The 24,481-nt window shown below is 38.7% G+C and overlaps 1 protein-coding gene across 2 annotated transcripts in view; it reads right to left on the bottom strand.

The window, feature by feature from the left end:
* Nucleotides 1-5,836: 5,836 nt before the first annotated feature.
* ATF1 (activating transcription factor 1) overlaps nt 5,837-24,481 on the bottom strand; it is a 35,159-nt gene continuing 16,514 nt past the window's right edge. Inside the window, exons 2-8 of one of the 2 annotated variants that reach the window (XM_032210439.1) lie at nt 21,665-21,782; nt 19,135-19,257; nt 17,265-17,362; nt 14,465-14,586; nt 13,888-14,052; nt 9,325-9,484; nt 5,837-7,796 (exon numbers count right to left, since the gene is read on the bottom strand). In XM_032210439.1, coding sequence (XP_032066330.1) covers nt 7,652-7,796; nt 9,325-9,484; nt 13,888-14,052; nt 14,465-14,586; nt 17,265-17,362; nt 19,135-19,257; nt 21,665-21,775 — 924 coding nt within the window. In that variant the 5' untranslated portion in view covers nt 21,776-21,782 and the 3' untranslated portion in view covers nt 5,837-7,651. The remainder of the gene's footprint in view (nt 7,797-9,324; nt 9,485-13,887; nt 14,053-14,464; nt 14,587-17,264; nt 17,363-19,134; nt 19,258-21,664; nt 21,783-24,481) is intronic. The other variant, XM_032210440.1, reaches the window with a different exon arrangement.

The raw sequence follows: 24,481 nt of genomic DNA, 5'->3' as shown, positions 1-24,481 counted from the left end.
GGAGCTTGCCTCGCTCCCTGCAGTCACCCAAAACACCTCTCCTTGTGCCCCGGCCCTTCAGGACAGCTCCGGTCTGCAAAGGACTTCTTGATGGCGGCTTGCCGGCTGGATTTTTGCAGAGCTCGGCAGAGCTCACTATTTCACCAGCTGTTCTTGCCTCAGCGCTTCTGGTCTCTCCTGGGATCCATGTCTCCTGTTCGACCAAGCCCTCCTAGGTACTGTAGTGGCATATAGTTGGGCCCAACCTGTGGTTGGTAATTCATTGCAGGATGGGTGGTCTTGCCTGTCTTGAAAAGGGCAGGAGTTTGCCCCTTCTCAAATGGGCATCCTTGGACCCCATAAAGTTTCATTCGGTCTCCAAATTTCTGTTTTTAGGAATAATTGTTGTCAGGGTATTAGGTCCTCCCTGGATCAGGGTTCAGGCCAGGTTACATTACTGACATGACATTGGTCTCTATATTCTTGAAAATAAAGATTTGCTGAGAATCAGTCTTTCTCATGATGGGAATAATTAATTATTTGTTTAAAAATATTGAGCCACCCAACTCTGGGCAGTTCTCAATCAAAAATTTAAAAAAATGAAAAGAGATAAAATCATTTTAAAATCTAAAAACTCAAAAAGTTAACACATAAAACATTAAAAACAGCAAAAGCCTGGCACCAGTTAATGCTAATACGCCATGATCTAAATTTCCAGCGCTTGTGGGAAAAGCCAGGTCTATAAAGCTTACCCTATCTGACTTGCTAGGATGGGTGGGTGTCCTTAGGGAAAAGCAATCTGCAGGTAGCCTGGCCCCGTGCCATATAAAGCTGATGATGAGCACCTTGAGTTGTAGTGGAAGCCAGTGCAGGTGTTATAGGGAGAAACCTAGGGGACCCTCATTATTGTACTTGCTACTGCATTCTGGACCTGTTGAGCTTTCTGTGTAAGTCTTCAATGGAAGCCCCCTGTAGAAAACATTGCAGTAATCCAGGTGGGAGATGACCAAGGCATGACTGACCATGGACAAGCTGTTCTGCTCCAGGAATGGGCCCAACTGGCACACCAAACCTGTGCAAAGGTCTCCCTAGCCACAGCTGCCATCTGCTCGAATAGGAGCCATGAGTCCAGGAGGACCATGGTTGAGCATTAAGTGTGCACTAACTCAATCCAGGAAAGTGCCACCCTGTCTAGATGATGAATGATGAAATATCTGATCCTGGGGTGCCAAAACCCCATAGCCGTTCCATCTTGCAGGATTGATTTGACGCTAGTTCTTTCGCATCCAGACCCATAACAGCCTCCGGGCACTTGACTAGCACCGCCACCACTCCACTTATGTGGCATGGGGTGGAGATACATAATTGGGTATACTGATGATACCAAACCCCGTAATGACATATGATCTGCCCTAGTGATTTCATGTGGATGTTAAAAAAAAAGATTGGTGAGAGGCTTGAGCCCAAGGCACCTTCCCATTGCAGGGGCCTAGAGCTTGGCCCTTCCTCTTCTAACACCACCGATTGGAACCAGTCATGGAGGAAGGAGAACTACTATAAAAACAGTGCCTCCCACTCCAAACCCCGAAGCTAGTGCACAAGGACACCATGGTCAATGCTACTGAAAGCTATTGAGAGGCCCAAGATGGCCAGAATGATTGTTTCCTCCTGAGCGCTCCAAAGGTTATCAAATGTGGCCAATGTTGTTTCAGTGCTGCGCCCTGGCATGGATCCAGACTGAAAAAAAGTTCAGATAAACTGCTTCATTCAGTGTCCTCTGTAAAAGCCATCCATTCCTCATAAGACTGTTTTAATATGTAAGAGCTGTGGTGGCGCAGTGGTTAGACTGCAGTACTGCAGGCTACTTCTGCAGACTGCCAATTGCCAGCAATTTGGCAGTTCGAGTCTCACCAGCTCAAGGTTGACTCAGCCTTCCAGTCTTCTGAGGTTGGTAAAATGAAGACCCAGATTATTGTGGGCAATAGGCTGACGCTGTAAAGCACTTAGAGAGGGCATATAAGTCTAAGTGCTATTGCTAGTCTCCAGCTAGTTAAAACAAAATAAACAGACACCTGGCTCAAACACCTGATGAGAACATGAGAGTTTTCTTCACAGCAAAGTGGAAGTTATTCTCTATTGCTACTTTCCAGGGTATTTTTTTCAATGTCCTGATCGAACAACTCTGGTCATTCCTGATGGTGTTCAGTCCTAGGCTTCCCAAGAACATGAAGCAAACTGGTTCCTGACAAAAAAACCCTTTTATTAATTTTCCGTGAATTCTGTTCATTCACATCCAGCAAAGTCTTTCAAGGGAGGATTTAAAATCTCAGACCTTATCTGGCTTGGAGAGCTGCCAGGCCAATATCTGCAAAACTTGGCAAGGCATCTCGGAGTCACCAACCAATTAAGTGAACTAATTATCTCCTGCAAACTCCACTCCCCTTTCGCTCCTCTTTTATTTCTCCTGGGAGGGGCTATTCATCGTCTACCTGTGGCCTTACTCCCATGTCGACCCCTGTTCTTTAGCTGTTTCCTTCTTGTGGCAACTCTGTGCATGGACACATTGGGAACAGGCTCCAGCTGTTCATCTGCCGCACTGATGTCTGACTCTGAAGGCAGCTGATAACTGGCATACAGCTCTGGCCCCCTCTCTGCCTCCAACAGAGCCCTCATCAGAACCTTCCCCAGACTCCAGGACTGGCCCATGTTCCTCCCCAACCTCCTCACTGTCCAAATCTGCTGCCAGCTTCACTGGCTGCTGACGAGCCACAACAGATGGTCCCCCATCTATGTAACTAGAACTGACATTATTTTTAAGGCTAATGAACAATGGAGGCTATTTAATTTCATACAGGGAAAAAAGTATTAGCTCTTCTGATAGCCTGAACAAATTGGAAAACATTGTTTTTGATTATTTTTATTCTTGAAAGTGTTCAACCAAATTGTTTAAAAATTAAGATTAAGAAAGTATCTTTCCTCAAATTTGCTAATGCACTGCACATTACTGAATTTGCTGATACTTGTTACTGGTAGTCTTGTTAAATAGTGCATGAAATTACACTGATGAGGAGTATTGTTGCAATGCAAATCATGTTTAGTTTTGCAAAATACCATAGTTATCATTAACCAACAGGTATAAAGATAGTTTTTAGAAAAGCCTCTTCTTGTTCTGAAATAATAACATTAAATAATTATTGTAATAGTTTCTGAATACCAAACTATTTTTACTATTAAATATATTTTGAGAACTACATACAGCAATACTAAACTAAGATTAGCAAAAGGTATTATAGATATCAGATGTTATATAGTAGTGGCCAAAATTGTGGAAACCTTTTGGAAAAAGTGTATTTTTGAGGTTTGATGGCTAATAACACCACTTTGTTTTGGATAGTACCATAAAATTATATATAAATGGAAAGTTAATGTAATAAAGAACGTTATGCAATAACTTTTCTGAAGGATTTGTTATTAGAATAGTAGTTATAAAGAAGAAAAGTGAAATACATAGAAAAAATGAGATATACAAAAATGATCACCATGTCTGTTAATACTTAGGTGGGTAACCTTTACCATGAATTACAGCTTTACAACATCTTCCTATGGAGTGAACCAAGTCTTTTAGTTCTGCAGCTGTTATAATGTGAAACCAAGATTGAATGATTGCTTCTATTAACTGGGTTTTATTGCTGGGTCGCTTCTGACTTCTTTAGTCAGCTCCATAGATTTTCAATTGGGTTAAGATCCGGGCTATTCCCAGGTCATTCCAGCAGTGAAATATGATGATCTTGAAACCACTTTTTGCTGAAATATAAACACTTAATTGTCTAAGAAAAGAACATGTGTGGAATGCTTCAGTTTGGCCTCAAGTATTTCATTAATATATTTTTGGCCATTTATATTCCCATTAATCACACAAATTCTGCCCACACCCTTTAATGTCATACAACCCAAGAGCATAACACTGACTGGGTGTTTCACAGTACATGTAATGCAATCAGGATGCAAATTTTCTCCCATTCTTCTTACGTATTTTATGCCATCATTACCAAACAGGGAGATCTTGGTCTCATTACTCCAAATAACACTGCCCCATTGTTCCTCTGTCTAGGTAACATGGGCTTTAGCCCAGTCTAGTCTTTTCAACCTTCGTTTGAGAGATAAGTGGCTTTTTTTGGTGGAATTCTAGATTTTAGGCCAAATTCCTGCAATCTGTGCTGCACAGTCTTTGCACTCAACTTCACATTGTGTCACATAGGCAGTTTCTTAATTCTTCTATCATCACTTGCTATTGTGCTACTTTTCCTGCCTTTACCAGTGTGGTTTTGTGGTGACTGAGTCTCCTTATACCTCTTCAAAAACTTAGAAATGCCACCTTTGGTTACGCTTCCACCAATTTTCTTCGAATTTCTTTATATCTGTAGCCTTGTTCCCATAATACTACTATTTTACATCGCTTTCTGGTAACCAGTCAACTCTTTACACGATTATTTAATTTTATTATGTTTTACAAGTTCATTAAATGAACCAACTTGATAACGAACACATAACACACTGACAAATATCCTCTCAGCTTCAATACATGACATCAATAACTGAACCTTGTGAGCTGATTGGCTCATTGCCAAAATAAGATGGCACCTCATTGGCTCTCTAAACACTCATGCTCATTGGCTACAAAGCTACCCGATATCAATCTAAGCAAGCTGTGCTTCCTTTTTCTGGTTATTTGGCTATAACTTTTCATAGAATACAGGTAATTGAACAGACTTTGTTGCATTACATTCCACAATTTTGGCCACTTACTATATCTTAGTGTTAAATATCGGATATTGGTGTTAAATCTGACAACTTCAATTTTCTTCTAAACATAGTAAAATTAACATTTGCACAGAAGAGAGTCCAGCTGTATACTATACTTTAGTTTTGGTGATTGTGATCCATAGCTGAGATTAGCAACACAGGTGCTCTATTTTATAAACAGCAGCTGTTTGCCATTTTATGCATGTGAACAATATGGCAAACCAGATTTGCATGTGCTGGTTGGGATGATGGGTGTTTGCAGTCTGACACTGTGTGTGTGTGTGTGCGTGTACATGCGCACACACATCCTACTTAGAAGTTATTTTTGAAGACATAAACATGACACACTTTTTGATAAGTTTTATTTATTAAAAGTTTTTATAGATATATATCTATCATAGGCATTTGTTTTAAAGAGTTCAACATTCAGGTGAGGATAAATAATTGGAAAAGTTCACGTGCATATAGATATATACCCCCTTCTCTCCACGGTGCATAACTATGGAGCTCTGGTGCAAAACTAATAGCTTCAGCTACATTTTACCCTGAACATCAGCCTTCTATGCTACGTCACCACATAGCACTGGCTGCTGAGATTTACTTAGCTCCACTTGTGCCTGCAGAAAATGGAGCCCTAAAGAGGAGCTTCCAAAGATACCCATTCCCAGAATCCAATTACTCTTTTCAGGATATTTTAACTACAGAGATGGGCAATATGATGTCCTCATAGATTCATGGATCACAACTTCTCACAATCCTTTTTGTCCATCGTATCCGGTTAGAATGTGTGAACTGCAGTCCAGTGTACCTGGTAGGTTTTAAATTGCCTATAGACAACTTAGGCAATAAAAAGTGGTGAGTACCCCACCCCAACCCCCGCTGCCCTTTCTAAGAGAACAGAACCAAGAGAAGCATATGGCTTATTTTCAAGGATAGCATCTTTTTAAAGCCCCCCCCCCCCCATTTCCAGTTATTGTTCCTTTGCTGGGGGAGGTTACATCAGATATGTTAAGCCTATTGTACAGGTTACACATTTTTTTCTTATGTTTACCCCAAAACTGCAGAAATCCATGCAGCTTCATTTCTTCTTTAGCTCTTGGAAGCTAACAGTTTTGGGAGAGAAAGGCACTATCATTTTTGTTTTAAAGTTTCGTAACAATTTTCTGCACAATTCCATGGCTTTATAGAAATGTTCTGCTGTTCTGTTCTCTAAGGCAAGGGGCTGCTGGTATCAGAAGAAATAATTTCATGGCATTTTCTATGGAATGATTTATCATGATAATCTCAAAATTGCCCAGAATTTTAACACATGCAGCAGTATAATAGCTTTTTGGCCTAAAATGCAGATTGAAATGGCATTTTAAAGGGTATCATTGGAATGATTAAGTATTGTGGCAACAACTGTTGGCTTAACATTCACTAGGTATTCAAAATAAGTCTTTAACATTTCTTGAAAATAAGAAAGCAAAGTAACATAATTATCCCTGACAGCATCTTCATATTGAAACGATCCATGCATTTTTCTATGAACAATAGGAACCTTTCCCCCCAGAATATTCAAGAATATTTTTGTTAATCCCTACCAGATGAAAGTACACAGAAATAGGCTTTAGTTTCTCAAAAATTTCTACAAATATAAAGTTGACAATCTGAGAGAAAAAATATCTGCTTTCTGAAATTGTACATGTCTAAAATACCCATATAAAAGGTAAATATTTTAACTATAAAAATATATCTGAGACCAATTCCAGATGGATTACCTCTTTATAAAAATCAGAAATATTTTTACAAATTACTACGAGGCTTACAAATAGTCTTGAAATTAAGTATTTCAATGTCTCTCTGTGTGCATTATCTTTGGTTTGTAATTTTGGATTCTTGTGGTATACAATGGGCAGAGCTAAGGATCTTGGCATTTGCTCAGTCATTGTATACCAGGAACAGCATCTTCAAATAACATACATGATGCACATTCACTTGAATTAATCTTTCAGACATTTTTCTTACCTGTGGACTAAATGCATAGACAAAAAGTCAAGGTATTCTCCAGTAGCGTTTTGTATGAAGCATCAAAAAATTTGGAATAACTATGATTGGTATATATTTCATGGCCTAAGGTGCCTGCTATTGCTTTTATCAATACTGATAAACAGCACATTAAAAAAATTAAATTTTCTGCCTTTGAAATCATATGTGTGGTCTCAACAAATTTATAGTGCAGCTTAGAATTTCCAATCTGAAGGAAAAGATATATATACAAAACTGAAAAGCCTTCTTATATGAGGATTGTTCCAGGTATACAAAAAATACAGAGGTGGCCTTGTGTACTAATATGACAAAAGTAAATAGAAACCACACAACTGGGAACTCTGAATGCATGGATTTGAAGGTTAGGGACTCTGTATAAACCAAAACATATGAATGTTCATTGCAGATGTGCAGTTCATTGCTTATCAATTTATATGCACAGATCTAGTATGGTGGGTTAAAGAATAAACATGAATATATCCTGATTAAACATGTTAATAGACATTTACAGCTGATGGCAGTCTTAGCTTCTCTGCAATTTAACTGCAATCAAAAGTTAACAAGCATTTAAAATTAAACTACAGCTCATGAAATTCAATCGCTCAATTGACTGAAGGTACATGTCCATATAGCCTGATTTAATCAAGATTCCAGTTGTGCCAGAGGAATGCTTCTTCACACAATTTCATGCTTTCTTTGGTACTCTGCCATGCAACAATTTCAAATAATATTATAAGAGTCTTTAAGTTGTAGAATTTGAAGAGATTTTTGACCTTTCATTTTAATTTTCTAAAAAATCAAATCCCCCTGATATTTGTGAAAAAGCTTCTACTTTCTTTTCTTACACACTTTTATGGCAATAAAGATCTTTTAAAGTTCTTAGTTCTTCAATTAAAGTTTTGTTCTGGTTTTCAAGGACTGCAACTCGATTTTCAAGGCATTTAACATATTCTTTTTTCTTTCTACGGCATTCTCGAGCAGCTTCTCTGAAATCCAAAAGCAAAACTATGTTAATTATAATACAAAACTCAAAATATTTTGCAAACATTCCATTTTTGCTTAGAGAAGATGGCAGTCATTAAAATTTTTTTCTTTAAATGATGATCAGGATATTTTCCTTGCAAGGTAGTACAATTTAATTCATTCTACAGTGCTCTGTATTGTGATAGACACAGTCTGCCATGTACTAACATTTATGCTACCCTAAATCCATCTTCTGTTCCAACCCCTCTTAGATTCCTTTTTGTTTTTTGTATATAATTTTATTCTATACCTCTTAGCTTTTTATTATTTTTAGCCTTTGATGAACTTTTTGCGTGTTTAATTGACAGTATCCTTCTCTCCTTATGCTGATAGGGCTAAAATAAAAATCTGATTTAATTCTTTCAACTAAATTCTGAAATAAATGCTGAGCACTTTTTCAATATGTTATACTAAATAAAATCAACAGTCAAAGACTGTCTACAGTTAAATTAATCCAAGAAAAAGCAAGATACTGTAACTGTGCATAATTATGCTCTAATGCTAAGGAACAAAATAACTGTCCACTGAATATGACTTAAAACTAAATACCCACAGAAGGATAGCCTAAAGCAGTGATGGGTAACCTTTTTGTTGTTGGGTGACAAAAATATGAGGGCATGTGTGCGATAGCATGCATGCGTGCCGGCACCTGTAATGCAACCCCCCCCGCCCCCCAATATGTGTTTGTGTGCTCCACTCCCCACTCGCACTGCACTTCTTACCTCCCAAGCTGAGGTAAGTATTTCTTCCATGGGGCCAGGGAGGCCATTTTCGCCCTCCCCAGGCTCCAGGAAAACCTCCAGAGCCTGGGGAAGGTGAAAAATTGGCCCAGTAAGCCAACCCGAACAAACCTCTGGTATGCCAGTTGGGCTCGTTTTTCACCCTCCCCAAGCTCTAGAGGCTTTCCTGAAGCCTGGGGAGGGCGCAAAACGGTGTTTCCCGGCCTTCCAGAAGGCCGAAAATCAGCTGGCCGATGTGTGCATGTGCACTGGAACTGACAGCTCATGTGCCAGCAGATATGGCTATGCATGCGATCTGTGGCACGTGTGCCATAGGTTCGTCATCACGGGTCTAAAGCCTATTTAGGATTTTACTTCAGAAGTTTGACATATTAAAAAACACAGATTAAAAGTTCAAGTGATCCATCAGTATACTGTATATGTGATGGAACATTTCACAATAATTTTTCATTATGAAGCACAAGTAAAAAGCTAAGGCTCCTAGGGGGGATGCTTTAAATTTATTTTTCAAGAATCTTATTTTCTTATTTATTAAAAATAGTTCTTTTCTCCTTATTTCTTGAAATAAGACATTTTTAAATGAAGATATTTCCAACTCCAAAATAAAGTGAAATCAGGAAAAAAAAAGCAGGCAATATAAGCAAACATTTAGTTAGAATGGAATAATATTCCTTAGGCAAGATAAAATGCTGAAACCTATTGGTAACTGTGCACAAGATATCTTTTAAGAACATAAGTGGAAAGTAAATACCTATTTTTCATCAGCCTTATTTCTCGTTTCAGTTGGGGATCATCTGATTTGGTTGACTGAGATGTCAAGGACACAGGCGTTGTCATCACAACTGTTTGTGGAAGGGAAGTGGTGGTTGGTGTCCTGCGTAACTGGTAGGTCTGCATATCCCCAGATGTAGCTGTTAAAAGGAATCACAGTAGAGCATATGGTAAAGCAGTGATTCTTAAACTCTGAAATATTGCTACTCTCACCCTCCAAATAAAATTAATGATTCTACCAAGTTTAGGGTTGGGCAAGAAATAAATATACCATTTTTAGTGGTAGTTTTTGAGAATAGAGGCAAACTGACAATGATGGACTGTGTATATGAAAAAAGAAAGTGGAAAATTGCAAAACTTATGGAATTTAGCAGTATTACCTTTTTAATCAAAAAGTATGCTTATATAATTGGTTAGGACTAATTGTTTTAACGGCTCAGGCATTAGAGAGGCTGTTCCCAACTAGTTAGACTGCCTAAATGATAGAAAATAGTACACTTAACTTAATAGCAAATACCCATTTTCTACAATAACAGATTTTACTGCACCACCCATTCTAGGGGAAGAACTAAAACCAGCTTTCTGTAGGAGGAGAAATTTTGAAAAAGGTAAGGTAGGACTAAAGAAGAGATCTTCTCCCCACTCTTTCTTGTAACTGCCTGGATAGGCCAGGTGGCCTCTCCCCGCTATAGGAAGTGGACCTTTATTGTAAATTTGGTTTGGTTGGTTTGGTTTATTGGATTTATATGCCACCCTTCTCCCAAGGACTCAGGGTGGCGTACAACATTAAACAAAACACATATTACAAAAGTTAAAAAAAAATTAGATAGAATATCCAAAAAACAAACCCAATTAAGATTAACAATAACATTTTTTTTAAAAATCGATTACAATAACAATAATCAATAATTTATTTTGTTTTGTTCAGGCCAGGTTGGCTTGCTGGAAAAGCCAACTTTTTAGGGCGCGTCGGAAGGACCGGTGGTCGGGGATTTTACGAAGCTCCAGGGGCAGCTCATTCCAGAGGGAATGGCTCTCCATTCCCACAGAGAAGGCTCTCCCCCTGGGGGTCGCTAGCCAACATTGTCTGGCCGACGGTACCCTGAGGAGGCCAACTCTGTGGGATCGCACTGGACGATGGGAGGCTACTGGTGGCAGTAGGTGGTCTCGCAGGTACCCGGGGCCTAAGCCATGGAGCTCTTTAAACGTCATAATTAGTACCTTGAATCACACCCGGAAGACAACTGGCAACCAGTGCAGGCTGCCTAAAAGGGGTGCAACATGGGAGCACCTAGGTGCCCCCATGATAACCCGGACAGCCGCATTCTGGACCAGTTGAAGCCTCCGGGTGCTCTTCAAGGGCAGCCCCATGTAGAGAGCGTTACAGTAGTCCAGGCGAGAAAGGACGAGGGCATGAGTGACTGTGCACAGAGCATCCCGATCCAGGAAGAGGCGCAACTGACGTACCAGGCGAATCTGGTAAAAGGCCCCCCTGGTCAGGGCCGTCAGGTGTTCTTCTAAACTAAGCTGCGTATCCAGGAAGACTCCCAGATTGTGAGCCCTCTCTGAGGGGGCTAAAATTTCTCCCCCTATCATCAAAGATGGAATAAGATGCACAAATCGGGATGACGGAAACCACAGCCACTCAGTCTTGGAGGGATTGAGCTTGAGCCTGTTCCTCCCCATCCAGATCTGCACAGCATCCAGGCATCGGAACATCACATCAAAGGCATCGTTTGGGTGGTTTGGGGTAGAGATGAAAAGTTGGGTATCATCAGCATATTGATGATACCGTACCCCAAAACCACGGATGATCTCACCCAGTGGTTTCATATATACGTTGAACAGGAGGGGTGAGAGAACCGACCACTGGGGCACCCCACAAGTGACGCGCCTCAGGGTCGATCCCTGCCTTCCAGTCAACACAAACTGCGACCAATCTGGCAGGTAGGAGAACCACCGTAAAACAATGTCCCCCACTCCCAACCCCCCGAGTCATCGCAGTAGGATACCATGGTCGATGGTATCGAAAGCCGCCAAGAGATCTAATAGGACCAGGACAGAGGAGCAGCCCTTGTCCCGGGCCTGCCAGAGATCATCGACCAATGCAACCAATGCCATCTCCATGCTGTATCCGGGCCTGAAACCCGACTGAAACGGATCCAGGTAGACAGCTTCATCCAGGTACTGGGGAAGCTGACGTGCTACCGCACTCTCGACAACCTTCGCTACAAAGCAAAGGTTGGAGACCGGATGATAGTTGGCTAAAGAAGCTGGGTCCAGGGAAAGTTTCTTAAGGAGGGGCCTCACCACCGCCTCCTTCAAGACGGTGGGAAAGAACCCCTCTCTCAACGAAGTGTTGGTAATTGCCTGGAGCCAGCCTCGTGTCACCTCCCGGGAAGCCAGACTAACCAAGTGGGACACGGGTCCAGCACACAAGTGGCAGCACTGAGTCTCCCCATAATCCTGCCCATGCCCTCAGGGGTCACAGGGTCAAACTCATCCCAGATGGTCTCCACAAGATTCATCCCTCGACTCGCCCAAATCTACCCAGTCAGAGTCCAAGCCTGTCCGGATCTGAGTGATTTTATCCTGCAGATACTGAACAAATTCTTCAGCCCTATCCTGCAAGGTGTCATTCCCAGTTCCTTGGTTAAGTAAGGAGCGGGTCACCCTAAACAGGGTGGCTGGGCAGTTAACTGCGGACGCGATAAAAGCGGAAAAAGGTTGCCGTTTTGCCGCTTTTATCGCCACTAAGTAGGATTTAATATGAATTCTTACTAGTGTTCGATCAGATTCGGACCAACTGGCCCTCCAACCATTCTCTAGGTGTCTTTTCCGGCGTTTCATCTCCCAGAGCTCCTTGGTAAACCAGGGAGCTACCCGGGATCGACACCGGGTCAGAGGCCGCAAAGACATAACACAATCCAAGGCCCCAGCGGCTGCCCTATCCCAGGCTTCCACTAGGGCTTCGGTTGAGTTGTAAGCAAGGGATTCAGGAAAAATCTCAAGCTCCATCAGGAACCTTTCAGGGTCCATCAGGCCCCTGGGGCAGAACCATCTAGTCGGTTCCGCCTCCCTGCAGTGAGGGGTAGCAGTATGGAAGTCAAGCCTGATGAGGAAATGATCCGACCATGACAAGGGTTGGGTAGAAATATCCCCTAAATCTAGATCATTCATCCACTGCCCAGAGACAAAAATCAGGTCGAGCGTGTGTCCCCCATTATGGGTGAGGTCTTGAATTAACTGAATTAGGTCCATAGCCGTCATGGAAGCCATGAACTCCCAAGCTGACTCGGATGTCTCGCCAATGGAAGGCAGATTGAAATCCCCCAGGATCATAAGCCTGGGGAAATCAACCGCCAATCCAACTAACACATCCAGCAGCTCTGGCAGGGCCAAGAGTCTAATATGCTAACTTCTACAGTGAGACATACTAACTAGAGACAATTGTGGGATTGGAGTTTTCAGAGAAGGGTCCTGAGCTTTGACAGAAACTCTTTTCAGTAGATCCTCTTCTTAGAGGAAATTTGTGAAGAGTCATATAAATTAAGTTTGCAGTAATTAATAAATATGAACTCAGAAGGCCAGGTGACAACCCTACAAAGATCTCCCAAGGAAGCACTTAAAATTTGAATGAACTCTTTACATTCACCACAAAACATTCTCCTGAAGATTTTTCTCAGTCTGTGCTATAAACACTTGTTTGATGGAAATGAGCGAGTAAGCTTCTGGCATGTTTATCACAGTTTAAAAGGTTTTTAGATCATGATTTCTGTCATGCATCTCAATAATTTCCATTCTGCATATTCCATGGCTAATAGAAATTGTTCAGTGGTCTGAGGTTCAGGATGACATGCCAAGCTCTAGTTTTTACTCCCTTGAACAGAAATAGGGAGAACAGATCCTCCATTCTTTTATGCCAGTGTCAACTAGGTGATATATTGCCACCTTCATTCTATGGGGAAAGGCCTGTCATGTTCAGCGGGAATGCCATCATACTGGACCTAGCTAACCCTTTCCTGTCAATCCTACATCCAGATGACCAAAAAAAAAAAGGCAAAGGAAAGAAAACAGCTAACCTGCATAGCCCTGGCCAGAAGGATGGCTGGCTCAATTGGAATAAAGGAAAGCCAAAATTGGAAAAAGAGCTAAATCCCCTTAGACAAGTAGCACAATAACAAAAGCCCTTTTCCAAAAGCAACTGGGAGAATAATATCTACCACAGGTTGCCCTTCTTTCATTGTAGGAATACATCTTCATTGCCAAAGCTAAATATTATGAGCAATTTCTGCTAATAAGTCATGGAAGGGATTTGGGAGTTGAACCAAAAGTCTACTGGAAACTGCCCAACCTTGCCGTAAATGGGCATTTAATGACTGGTAGTAATATTTATTTATGTCCCGCCCTTCCTCCTCCTATTTTCCCCGCAACAACTCTGTGAGGTAGGTTAGACAGAGAGAGAGAGAGTGAATGACTGGTCCAAGGTCACCCAGTGGCTTTCAGAGATTAATGATTTGAATTATTTAAAGTGGATACTTACTTTGCACCACTACCTGATTACTTGGTACCAGTATCTGCTGGCCATCAGATGTCTGCACATACTGCAATAGTGGAGTCCCAGCAGCATTTGTGAAGGTCTGTAAGCCCTGGACACTCTCCGCACCTGGACTGCTCAGCTGTAACGGTCCATTTGGGGCAATGGCAACTTCAAAACCAGACAGAATGAAAGAGGGAAGATGCTGAATAGAGCATAGCATAAGATAATCAATTATAAGCAAGAAATTTCTTTTCTTTTGGGCACTCCCATAGGAATATTCCATTAAATATAGTCCCTTTCCTAAAAATAGGTAATAAAGTAATCTTTGACTGACAAGTACATTTAAAAATATTTTCTCAAAGATGGCTTGTCGGATTACATGTTTTGAATGAATAAATATTTAGTATGAGGAAAATATGATGTTTAACTCATAATAAATAATTATTGAATTAGAAACATTTCCAAAATTATTGCTTTGTTTTTCTGATAATAAATATTTTTGGAAGAGATTGTAATACTGAATTAGAATCAGGGGTGCTAGCAACCTATCTAGTGTAGAAGTTTATTAATTAATACATACTATATTGACCAGTGCTGGTCTGATAAACAGGTGTAGTGACAGGCACTGAAGTGACCACCGAATTCGACTCATCTCCTTTCCTATCCCTTGTATCCTCAGAAGAAAGGTCGTTAAAGATTTTCCTATATAAAAAAGCAACACAATGTATCAGATATATACTGCTGGAAGAAACAAAAACCATGCTAAATAAATAGCTAGATTATTATTATATTGATTATTATAATATGTACAATTTTAGACACAGTTTATCTTTTTTTCAAATTCAAGAGAAGTAAAGCCCAATATTTTGTGGCCTTATAAAACTAAAAACCGTTCATTAAAAAGGTTGCTAGTGATGCATATTTTTGGATTCTTTTGCCTTGGATATGTTATAGAAAAATACAATAAACGCAATAAAAAGATTGAAGGTGGATATTGTATGAAAGACATGTCGCATTTGCTTGGGAAGCAGTTTTAAAGCCTAGATTCCATGACTGAAAATATCTCAACAAATAGCTGGGAAAGTCTAAGCAGCCTCAGAAGCAGACTGAAGTTCTTGTAGAAGCTCACAGGCAAACTTGGAAGTTGTGAGATACTGCTGTATGGTGCTGTTGTAACACACATCTCATCTTTTCCAGAGAACTTAAAGAGCAACCATGAGGGAGGTCATGTTTATCCTCACAATCATCCTGGGCCAGGTAAAACTCAAAGAGAGAAGGGCTTGCCAAAACTCACCCAGTGGACACAGACATGTCCATTGACACACATCTAACAATTTACTACACTACACTGACTCCCTAAAATTCAGGTTTAGGCACAAAACAAATGGGCAATCTATGGCTGTTGGCTCCAGAAAATTCAGGATCCTTAACCGGTAGCAATAAGACTTATATACCGCTTGACAGTGCTTTGTAGTCCTCTCTAAGCAGTTTACAGAGTCAGCCTATTGCCTCCAACAATCTGGGCCCTCATTTTACCCACCTCGGAAGGATGGGAGGCTGAGTCAACCTTGAATCAGTTAGGACGGAATTCCTGGCAGTCGGCAGAATTAGCTTGCAATACTGCATTCTAATCACTGTGCCATCATGTGGCTCTCAAACATTAAAATATTTCCCTCACATGATTTAGGTCTTCACAGAATGAAACAAACATTTGGAATTAGTGAATGTTTGGTTCTAAACATGATTTTTGATATTTTGAACCAACCAAAGCTGTTGAACAGTCTTCAAAGGCAGCACCGTACATAACATATTACTATAATCTAAGTGGGACGTGATTACATGGTAAATGACTAAGATGATTTTGGTTCCCCCCCCCCCAAGAAAGGCCCCAACAATCACATAAGGTAACACTGAAGATCATTCTTAGTCTCTGTAGTAATCTGGCCAGCTAGAGAAAAAGTTCCAGCAGTGGGAAAAGATCCAGAAGAAAATCCCACTCTCTTCTACGTTATCTGCTTATTTGCTTCCAATCACAAACACATACTCAAAACAAGATTTAGAAAATGGAACATGAAGAATAGCAGCCTCTGTTGTTTTTTTTCCCTTTTTGGAATATCTAAGTCAGTGTCTTGGTATGAGTTTCTCAGAGGCTTCAGTGTTAAATGCTGAAGGACGAAAATAAAATCTAACTCCATAATGCACTATGCTTAAGCTTACTATTCAGGAAAAGTTCCAGAGAAATTTGCAATGTTCAATACTCAGAGTGACACCTATTGCATTTCCCTACTGCAGAACAAAGATTATTGTGCAAAATAATTCATCTCCTATCAGGGACTTTTTTATCAGAAAGTACTACAATCTAGACTTGTACAAACACTGTCACCTTGAAATGTTCTAACCTCAAAATAGTTGAAAGTTCTGAACATGAAACAAAACAATGTGTTTTGAAAGTTTTGCTGAAAACATGAAAGAAAAACGCTGCATAGTTTTATTGACTATTCCAAACACTGCAACTGGGCTATTCTTACATCCTGTGGCTGGGCTGCTTTTTTAAACCTTTCTCAGCCTTTCTAGAAGCAGGGAACAAAAAGTGTTGTTAATGCTGCTAAGGCTGTATAAATTTAAGAACTATTATTACAATGGTGTTTCAGTTGGTTTGATGATTGTTTGGTTTGACATTCTTATACTATTTTATAAAACTAATATGCATGCAGTTAAGAAACACTAGAAGTCTTTTCATAACTTTTTAGTTGTTTTGTCACCAGCAAGTACTCCTCTCTGGAAAGAACCACAACACAGAACTTTTATTACATTTAGGGCTGCAAAATTGCAAAAAATAAAAATGCCTACAGAACTGCCTACAAATCATTAAGCATAGGGAAGCAACTGTCAAAAATAAGTGAGCTGATTATTCATTTAAATAATCAGAAGAGCTTAAAAAAAACTTAAATTGTTTTAAATTTTTGCAAATATCTTCACTATCTGGGCAAATAATTGATTTTGTGGAGCTGTGAAAGGAAGGATCCCTAGAGGTTTTTGAACCATACTTTAAGAAACATTGATTTAAAGAAACTTAATTGGTTCTTTCTGTTGAGAGGCTTCTTAAAAAAATAGACACTATCTAATCAGTCTTTAGCAGGTAGTGAAATTGATGTGCTTGCTCATCATTTCCTAAGGGAATTTAACCATTCCAAAAATGATTTTAAAACCATGTCCCTGATCATGTCTTGTTGCCATTTGGCTAGTATAGATGAGGCCAAAATAATTGGTATTCTTCCATGTTTTCCCCAAAGAATCCAAATTTGCCAGGAAATATTATTTTCCATAATAATTCTAGAACAGTTCAGAGAAGAAATTATATTTTGGTATAAAATAGAGACCTGTATGATGGACGGCGTGCTAAGAGACCTCTTGCTTTTTGGGAAGAGTCCATACTATCCGAAGAGTCTTGTGAATCATCATTCTCTGATAATGACACCTGAAAGAAATCAACTGTCATTTTGTTGAATGTTATATGAGACAATATGATACACCATTTCTTCTATGTCAGGTATAACCATTAAAATTTAACAAATGACAGCAGCCTTTGAAAATTTTCACAAAAAAATTATTCTATGCTTAGGGTAAATAAATGTATTATAAAAAAAGTGTTATTTGTTTTTTAAACTAGAAACTGGACTGTAAAATGATTATGGATTCCAGTCCCTTTATGTATAGATCCAAAGGAAAAAGATTGGAGCTGTCTCATGTTGATCAAACAAACAAACAAACAAACAAACAAAAAGATTTAAAACAAATTAGTTATATTGCAATACAGTTAGCATTAAAATAGGTACAATTATTTTTCCCAATAATTTTATTAAAAGATTATAATACATATACAGCAATTCTTCAATGAAAGTTCTAGCCCCTGCCTTCATACATTCTCCTCTTATCCCAAAATTCTTGTTTTCATCTTTATCGTCCCTTTTGTACTTCCAATGTAGCAACTCCAGTAAAACCTTCTTGTAAATTCAATATAAGAAAACAATCCAGATCACTCATCTGGTTTGTTATTAGTACTTTTTCAATTATTGAATTATTTACTTGTAAATCCATTTCTTCCATCTTCTTATAAACTGTAATTTTTAATTCAACTTGCAAATCAGTTTCAGTTCAATTTTTAAATAATTTTTTAAATAATTATTAATTTTCTACAAAATATTATATATATATATTGTAGAGTTAAGAAGGCAAAAAATTGGAAAGGGGAATTTACAAGGGAATAAAAAAAGAGAAAAATAGGAGGATAACTTTCAGTTTTCCTCAATACAATTACAAATATAAAATACATTAACCTCTTGATATAAAATTCAATAATATACATTATTTATATAATCATCAACAATTATAATCATCAGATCCCAAAATTAATATAGCATTTCTTTGAATTTCCAGAAAAAAGTTCAAAAGTGATTTCACACAGAAACAAAGTTAGACAAAAACTTTTCTTTAATCAAGGTGGTCAATTTTGCCAACCAGTTCCATTAAATTCACTATCCATTCTTCCATTGGGGCAATTTGTAAATCTTTCCATCTCTGTTCAAGTCTTGCAGCAGTTATCATATATAAAAATAAAGTCCCATGGTTTTTTTTCTCCCAATGCTTATCCATCAAACCTAAAAGAAAAATCTCTGGTTTCAATTGTACTTTTGTTTTAAGAATTTTGTGGATTAAAGTACATATTTATTCCAATAACGCTTAACCTTCTTACATGTTCAAAGGTGGTAAAAAGTACCTTCAGAGTGATTACGTTTCCAACATATGTTTGACCCACCATTATACAGCTTTGATAATTTATTAGGTATATGACCATAGCATGACAGCCCCCCCCAATATCCCTATATCCCAGAGTTTGCCCAAATTCATGTTCATTGTGTCAATGACCCTAACAGTCTCATCCTCTGCTGTCCCCTTCTCTTCTCATTAGATGGACAAAGTATTGACCTTATATTGTTATAAAGCAACCAACCAATAAATAAATGTTCACTTTTATAAATAATGCAATTAATCATCAATTGCTTATAAAGACTTTTGCTATTTAAGTTTTATTTCTGTACTGCTGAAAAAAAAATATTATACACGAAACTTGTTCATAAACTCAGCAGAATTCAAACTTGACTCGAGGGAAATCTTTTTTAAATCAAACGTATAAATGCAAACTTATAGTAAAAGCTGAAAATAAGCTACATATGGATATGAACAATGTACCTGTACTGACTGTCCTTGTGGTGAGTGAATCACAGAGGAGGTCTGAGCTGTGTGAATGACTCCCTGAACCTGATCTCCAGACAGATGTACCACTGTTAGTGGAGTTGGACCTCTAAGAGACATCTAAGAGAAAGAAATAGTTTAGTATCCACATTCACAATCAATGGAATGGAAAGTATAATTAATAAATAAACTTTCTTATGTAAATAAGATTTCAGTTGAGACACAGCAGAGCTTAATGCTAGTTTATTATTTTTATTTTATTTTATTTGTTAATTTTTTTGCCACCTATCTCACCATGGGTTACTCTAGGACAGGGTTCCCCAACCCCCGGTCCATGGACCGGCAGCAGGCCGCAGCATGACAGCAACCAGGCTGTGCAAACAAGCAAAGTCCCATCCACAGGATGCAAGCAGCATGCAAAACCACCCCCCTTCCGGTCCACAGAAAAGCCTTTTTTCACAGAACCTGTCCCTGGTGCCCAAAAGGTTGGAGGCCACTGCTCTAGGAGGCTTAATAATAGAAAGGAAGAAAAGGAAAGGAATGCAAATGGAAGTAAAATAATAAAATAAACAACAACAAAGGAACACAAGATAATACATCAATATGATAACCAAAAAGATGGATGGTTAGGGAGAAGAGAACAAGGAGGGGGAGGGAAAATTTGCCTTCAGTTTAGCAGCCACCTCCAGAGACTTAATGTTCCTTAAATCAGGTGTGCAATTGAAACCTTAAAAAAAAAACCACTTAAACAAATTTAATTCTGAGAACGTATTCTAAGAACTATATGTACAGCAGATATCATCTTTGCCAGCTTTCAGTATTTGCTAATCTCATTTACTAAATCTAATAACTTACTTACACTCCATGTTTCAAAAAGCAAACTAAAATCTATCCATAGTCTCATACAGAAGCTCTTCCTTTAAATCATTACATACAGGAAAACATAAAAATATAACCTTGTTCCAACATTCCTGAGTTTTAGGAAGCAATCAAAGTCAACCGGACTTTTAGAGGGATATGTGCATATTTCTGGATTTTTATGGCTCCTTGGCATAGGAATATTTTATTATTACTGTGTTCAATTCATGTATATTAATATTTATTTTTAATCTGGCTCTATTTTTTTAGTTGTTGTAATCCTGTTAGCCCATGGTAGAGATATAAATTGCTCATAGCCAACCATAAATTATAAGCCTAGCATTATAAGCCTAGTAAAATTATAAAAACATAAAAAAACAACCACTTGCTTAAGTTTCATAGATACTATTGTTGTGCTGCTGTTTAAATTTTATTGGGTATTTCTTAAATTTAAAGAATTTGCAGCAGGCCCTATAACACTAATTTTAGAATGAGAAAATATAAATAGTGCACCTCTATTCTAGTCAAACTATCTTAAGCACATGAATAATCTCCATAAAAAGAAGTGGAGACAATATAATGTCAGTGCTTGATGTTGCATTATTTTTGATGCATCACTATTTTCCTCCTGACATATTTGCTGAAGGCTTTAACAGATGGCAGAACCTAGCCAACTCCAGTTGATTTCAGAAAATTAAATATGACTGGCCTGGTAATACTTGAACAAGAAAATCTTATTGGAAAGTTGAAGAAGAAAATAAAGGTAAATCTGTACTGTTGCCAAGAAAACTACATGGATGTGACCATGCTTAAACAGGAGGTTAGGCTATAAAGCTTCTAATCATCCTCCTGACCTTATGATTCTATGTAATTTTATTAATTATGCAAGAAGTAGATAGTTTCTTGGAAGCAAAATTTTTAAACAAGTATCACAATAATTGCAATGTACAATTTTTGAGGCTTAGCATATTTATGATTCTGATATTTGAAGACATCTTTTCAGAAATATTTTAAATTATAAGCTTAGGTTTTTAAAAGTATTGAGTATACTCAACAATAGTTCAAAGAAAACCATTTAAAGAAAACCTTAACCATTAAGAAAACCTAACCATTCTCCATTTCACCGGTAAACTAGTTCAGATGGACCAGAACTAGATGGACCTTCTAAAATTTATAGAAAATGAGTGTGCAGATATTATGGGGTGTGCAAACATATTATAGTATATTGAGGGGGGGGGTGTCCTTGGTGCTCTGTGAGTTTTCTTGTTTTCTTGCAAATGTTTCATTACCCTAACTTGGTAACATGATCAGTGCTACTGTAGTAAGGAGTGCTGTTTGCTGTCAATTTATATTCTGGTGATTTGCCGGGTCTGTGTGTGCGGGTGTGATCTTAGACATCTTTTGGTTGGGCTGTTTACTGATGTCTCATTGGAAGTTTCTTGATTGGGGTATTGTTTACTTGATTCTTGGTTTGAAGTTAATCTTGGTTATTATAGTATATTTGTATATATTTTGAGTTTTCTTCTGGAAGCACATGATTGCCTAAAACCCTTTGAGATCGTATACATACTTATTGAAGTTATTTAGAAAGCAAACAACAGAAAGGAAAATTCTGCAATAGCCTAGTTAAAACTCCTTCATGGGTCTGGTCATAGGTAGCTATTTTTACCTGTTGAGAAACATGAGAAAGTTGAGCTTCCTGTAGAGTGGTACCTTGTAAAGATGCTACTTGTGGAGATGTTGATAAATTGTTATTACTGCTTTTGGGCACCTCGTCCATAATCAATCTATAATATATCAAAGATACATAATACGCATAACTAGTTAAAACTGATACCTTTTCAAAGTATACCTATCATATTCAACTATATTTACCTGTGAAATAGATAATGGTGTCAAGAATATTAATATAGATCAGAGGTGTCAAACTCGATTTCATTGAGGGTCGTATCAGGGTTGTTTTGACCTTGGGGGACCGGGGTGGGTGTGGCCAGTTTGACGTGACCTGGGGTGCCTGTGGTGGCCCAAGCCCTCTGCCAGTGAAAACGGAGCTTGGGAGAGCCTTGGCCCTTGCGAGCTCCCTTTTCGGCTGTGACAGCCTCCTGGAACCCTCTGCCAGCGAAAACAGAGTCCTCTCGAGCTCCATTTTTGCTTGAGGAAGCACCGCAGGCTGGTCCTTCACTGTTTCTAGGGTGGCCCCACAGGCCAGATCTAAGCTCCCTATGGGCTGGATCTGGCCCCCAGGCCTTGAGTTTGACATCCCTGATATAGATAATTCAGGGATATTAACCTAGTTAAACTGCACATTCTGAAACCAATGGCACTTATAGAAATACAAGTACTTTAAAGCTCTAAACCTATACTTATTAAATGGGAATAAAATCCACTACACTCAGTAAGTCTAAATAAAAAGTATAGAATTACCATATTTTTCAGAGTATAAGGTGCACCTTTTTCCTCAAAAAAAAAAGAGGCTGAAAATCTGGGTGCATCTTATACATCGAATACAGCATTTTTTTGCCTCCCGAAGCCCTACCCCTTCACCAAAATGGGCATGCATACCCTTAGGGAGGCTTTCAGAGAGCTCCTGGGGACTGGGGAGGGCAGAAATGAGGAAAAAACAGGGCATTTTTTCCCCCTAGCCCCCAGCAGCACTCTATAAGCTTTCATAAGGCTATGCATGCAAATGTTTTGACAAAAAATGGGCGTGTTTTGTGAAAAATGGGCCAGTTTTGCTCATTTCTGCCCCCCCCACCCCCCAGGAGCCCTCTGCAAGCCCTCCAAGGCTATTCATGCCTTTTTAGGGGGAAACAGGCCCGGTTTTGTGAAAAATGGGCCGGTTTTGGGAGGTTTGCAGAGTGCAAAAACTTTTTTTCCCTTTTGGAAAGCTCTTTAACTGATTGATGAGAATTACATTGATCAAGTGCTGTGCCAGCAGAAACACCTACCTATCTACTGTATTTCTCTCTATCTCTACCCCACTACCTACCTACCTGCCTACCTACACACACTCTCTCTCCCTACCTACCTGCTGTATTTCTCTAGCTCTCTATTTCTCTCTCTCTATCCCTCTACCTACCAACCTACCTACTCTCTCTCTCACTACCTATCTACTGTATTTCTCTCTATCTCTTTCTAGTTCTTTCTCCATCCCTCTATCTACCTACCTACCCACTGACACACTCACTCTCTATTTCTCTCTCTCTCTTTATCTACCTACCTAACTACTCACTCTCTCTCCCTACCTACCTACTGTATTTCTCTCTCTTTCTCTTCCTCTCTATCCCTCTATCTACCTACCTTTTTTTAAAATTGCCTCTTCAAAACCTTGGTGCGTCTTATACTCCGAAAAATACAGTAGGTACTTTCAACTTTCACTTCCATTGCTGTTATAACTTTCTAGACTTTCAAAATATATAATACATTTCCACTGAACCAGATGGACCAGTTTCCAGACTCTGAGGCAATGTTTCTTTTAAAATATTTTATAAGTTGTTTAGACTATAAAGCAGAGATGTCAAGTTGTGGTGTCACATTGTTGTCATGTGATGTATTGTAACTTCCCCTTCACTGAACCGGGGTGGGCGTGGCCAGCATGTAATGCATCTGGCCCGTGGGCTGCGAGTTTGACATCGCTGCTATAAATTAATCAGCAGCTCTTTAATATGGCGTGTTACAATTATATATTCCTAACTATTCACATGTTCAGGACTGACTTTATATATATGTGTGTGTGTGTGTGTGTGTGTGTGTTTATTTTTAATTTTCAAAACAAAGATAAACACATAAAATCTTCCTTTTTTACATACTGTAGAAAGTGTATCAGTTGGTTACAAAAGACTTTCCTGCATCTCTTCCACAGTCACCAAGCATAATTCATATTAACTCAAGTATTTTAACCCAGATATTTATTCATGTTACTGTCATCATACCTCCATTTTCATTTGACTATAGTTATTTAAACGTCCTTCATCATAAAATATACCCACATTCTGGCATTTCATTTACTATTTCTAAAATCCTCTAATGACACTAAATCCTTATGTCCTATTCTAGCTAAACATCTATAATATTTAATAACCAAGTTTTCTATCCTTCTTTCCAAATCACTGTTTACTTAATTCTTTTTTTTAATTATTATTATTAACCTTTATATATAATCCAAAAGAATTTCTAATCTTCCTTTCATGGGTACCATTCAATATTCATATCCTGTTATTACTTATCATAACACTACACATTGTATACATTATTATCATTATCAATTATTTATTTAACTATATCTATTATCACTAAATTTCGCTAGTTTTAAATTATACTCTTCCATCTATCAACCTGTATCTTTCCAATAACAAAACAGTGTCATGTCTTCTGCCATTTGTGGCGTCAGTCCTCAAATCATCTCCTTAATCAGCTTTGTATGGACTCCTCTTAGCAACTCTTTGCTTATAAGATCTCATATGTAATTTCAATGCCCTTCTTCTGT

Source organism: Thamnophis elegans, chromosome 2 (assembly GCF_009769535.1).
Source record: "Thamnophis elegans isolate rThaEle1 chromosome 2, rThaEle1.pri, whole genome shotgun sequence".
In the NCBI taxonomy this organism is placed as follows: domain Eukaryota; kingdom Metazoa; phylum Chordata; class Lepidosauria; order Squamata; family Colubridae; genus Thamnophis; species Thamnophis elegans.
The sequence above is the reverse complement of the archived record's forward strand: the minus strand, read 5'-3'. Positions and strand labels throughout refer to the sequence as shown.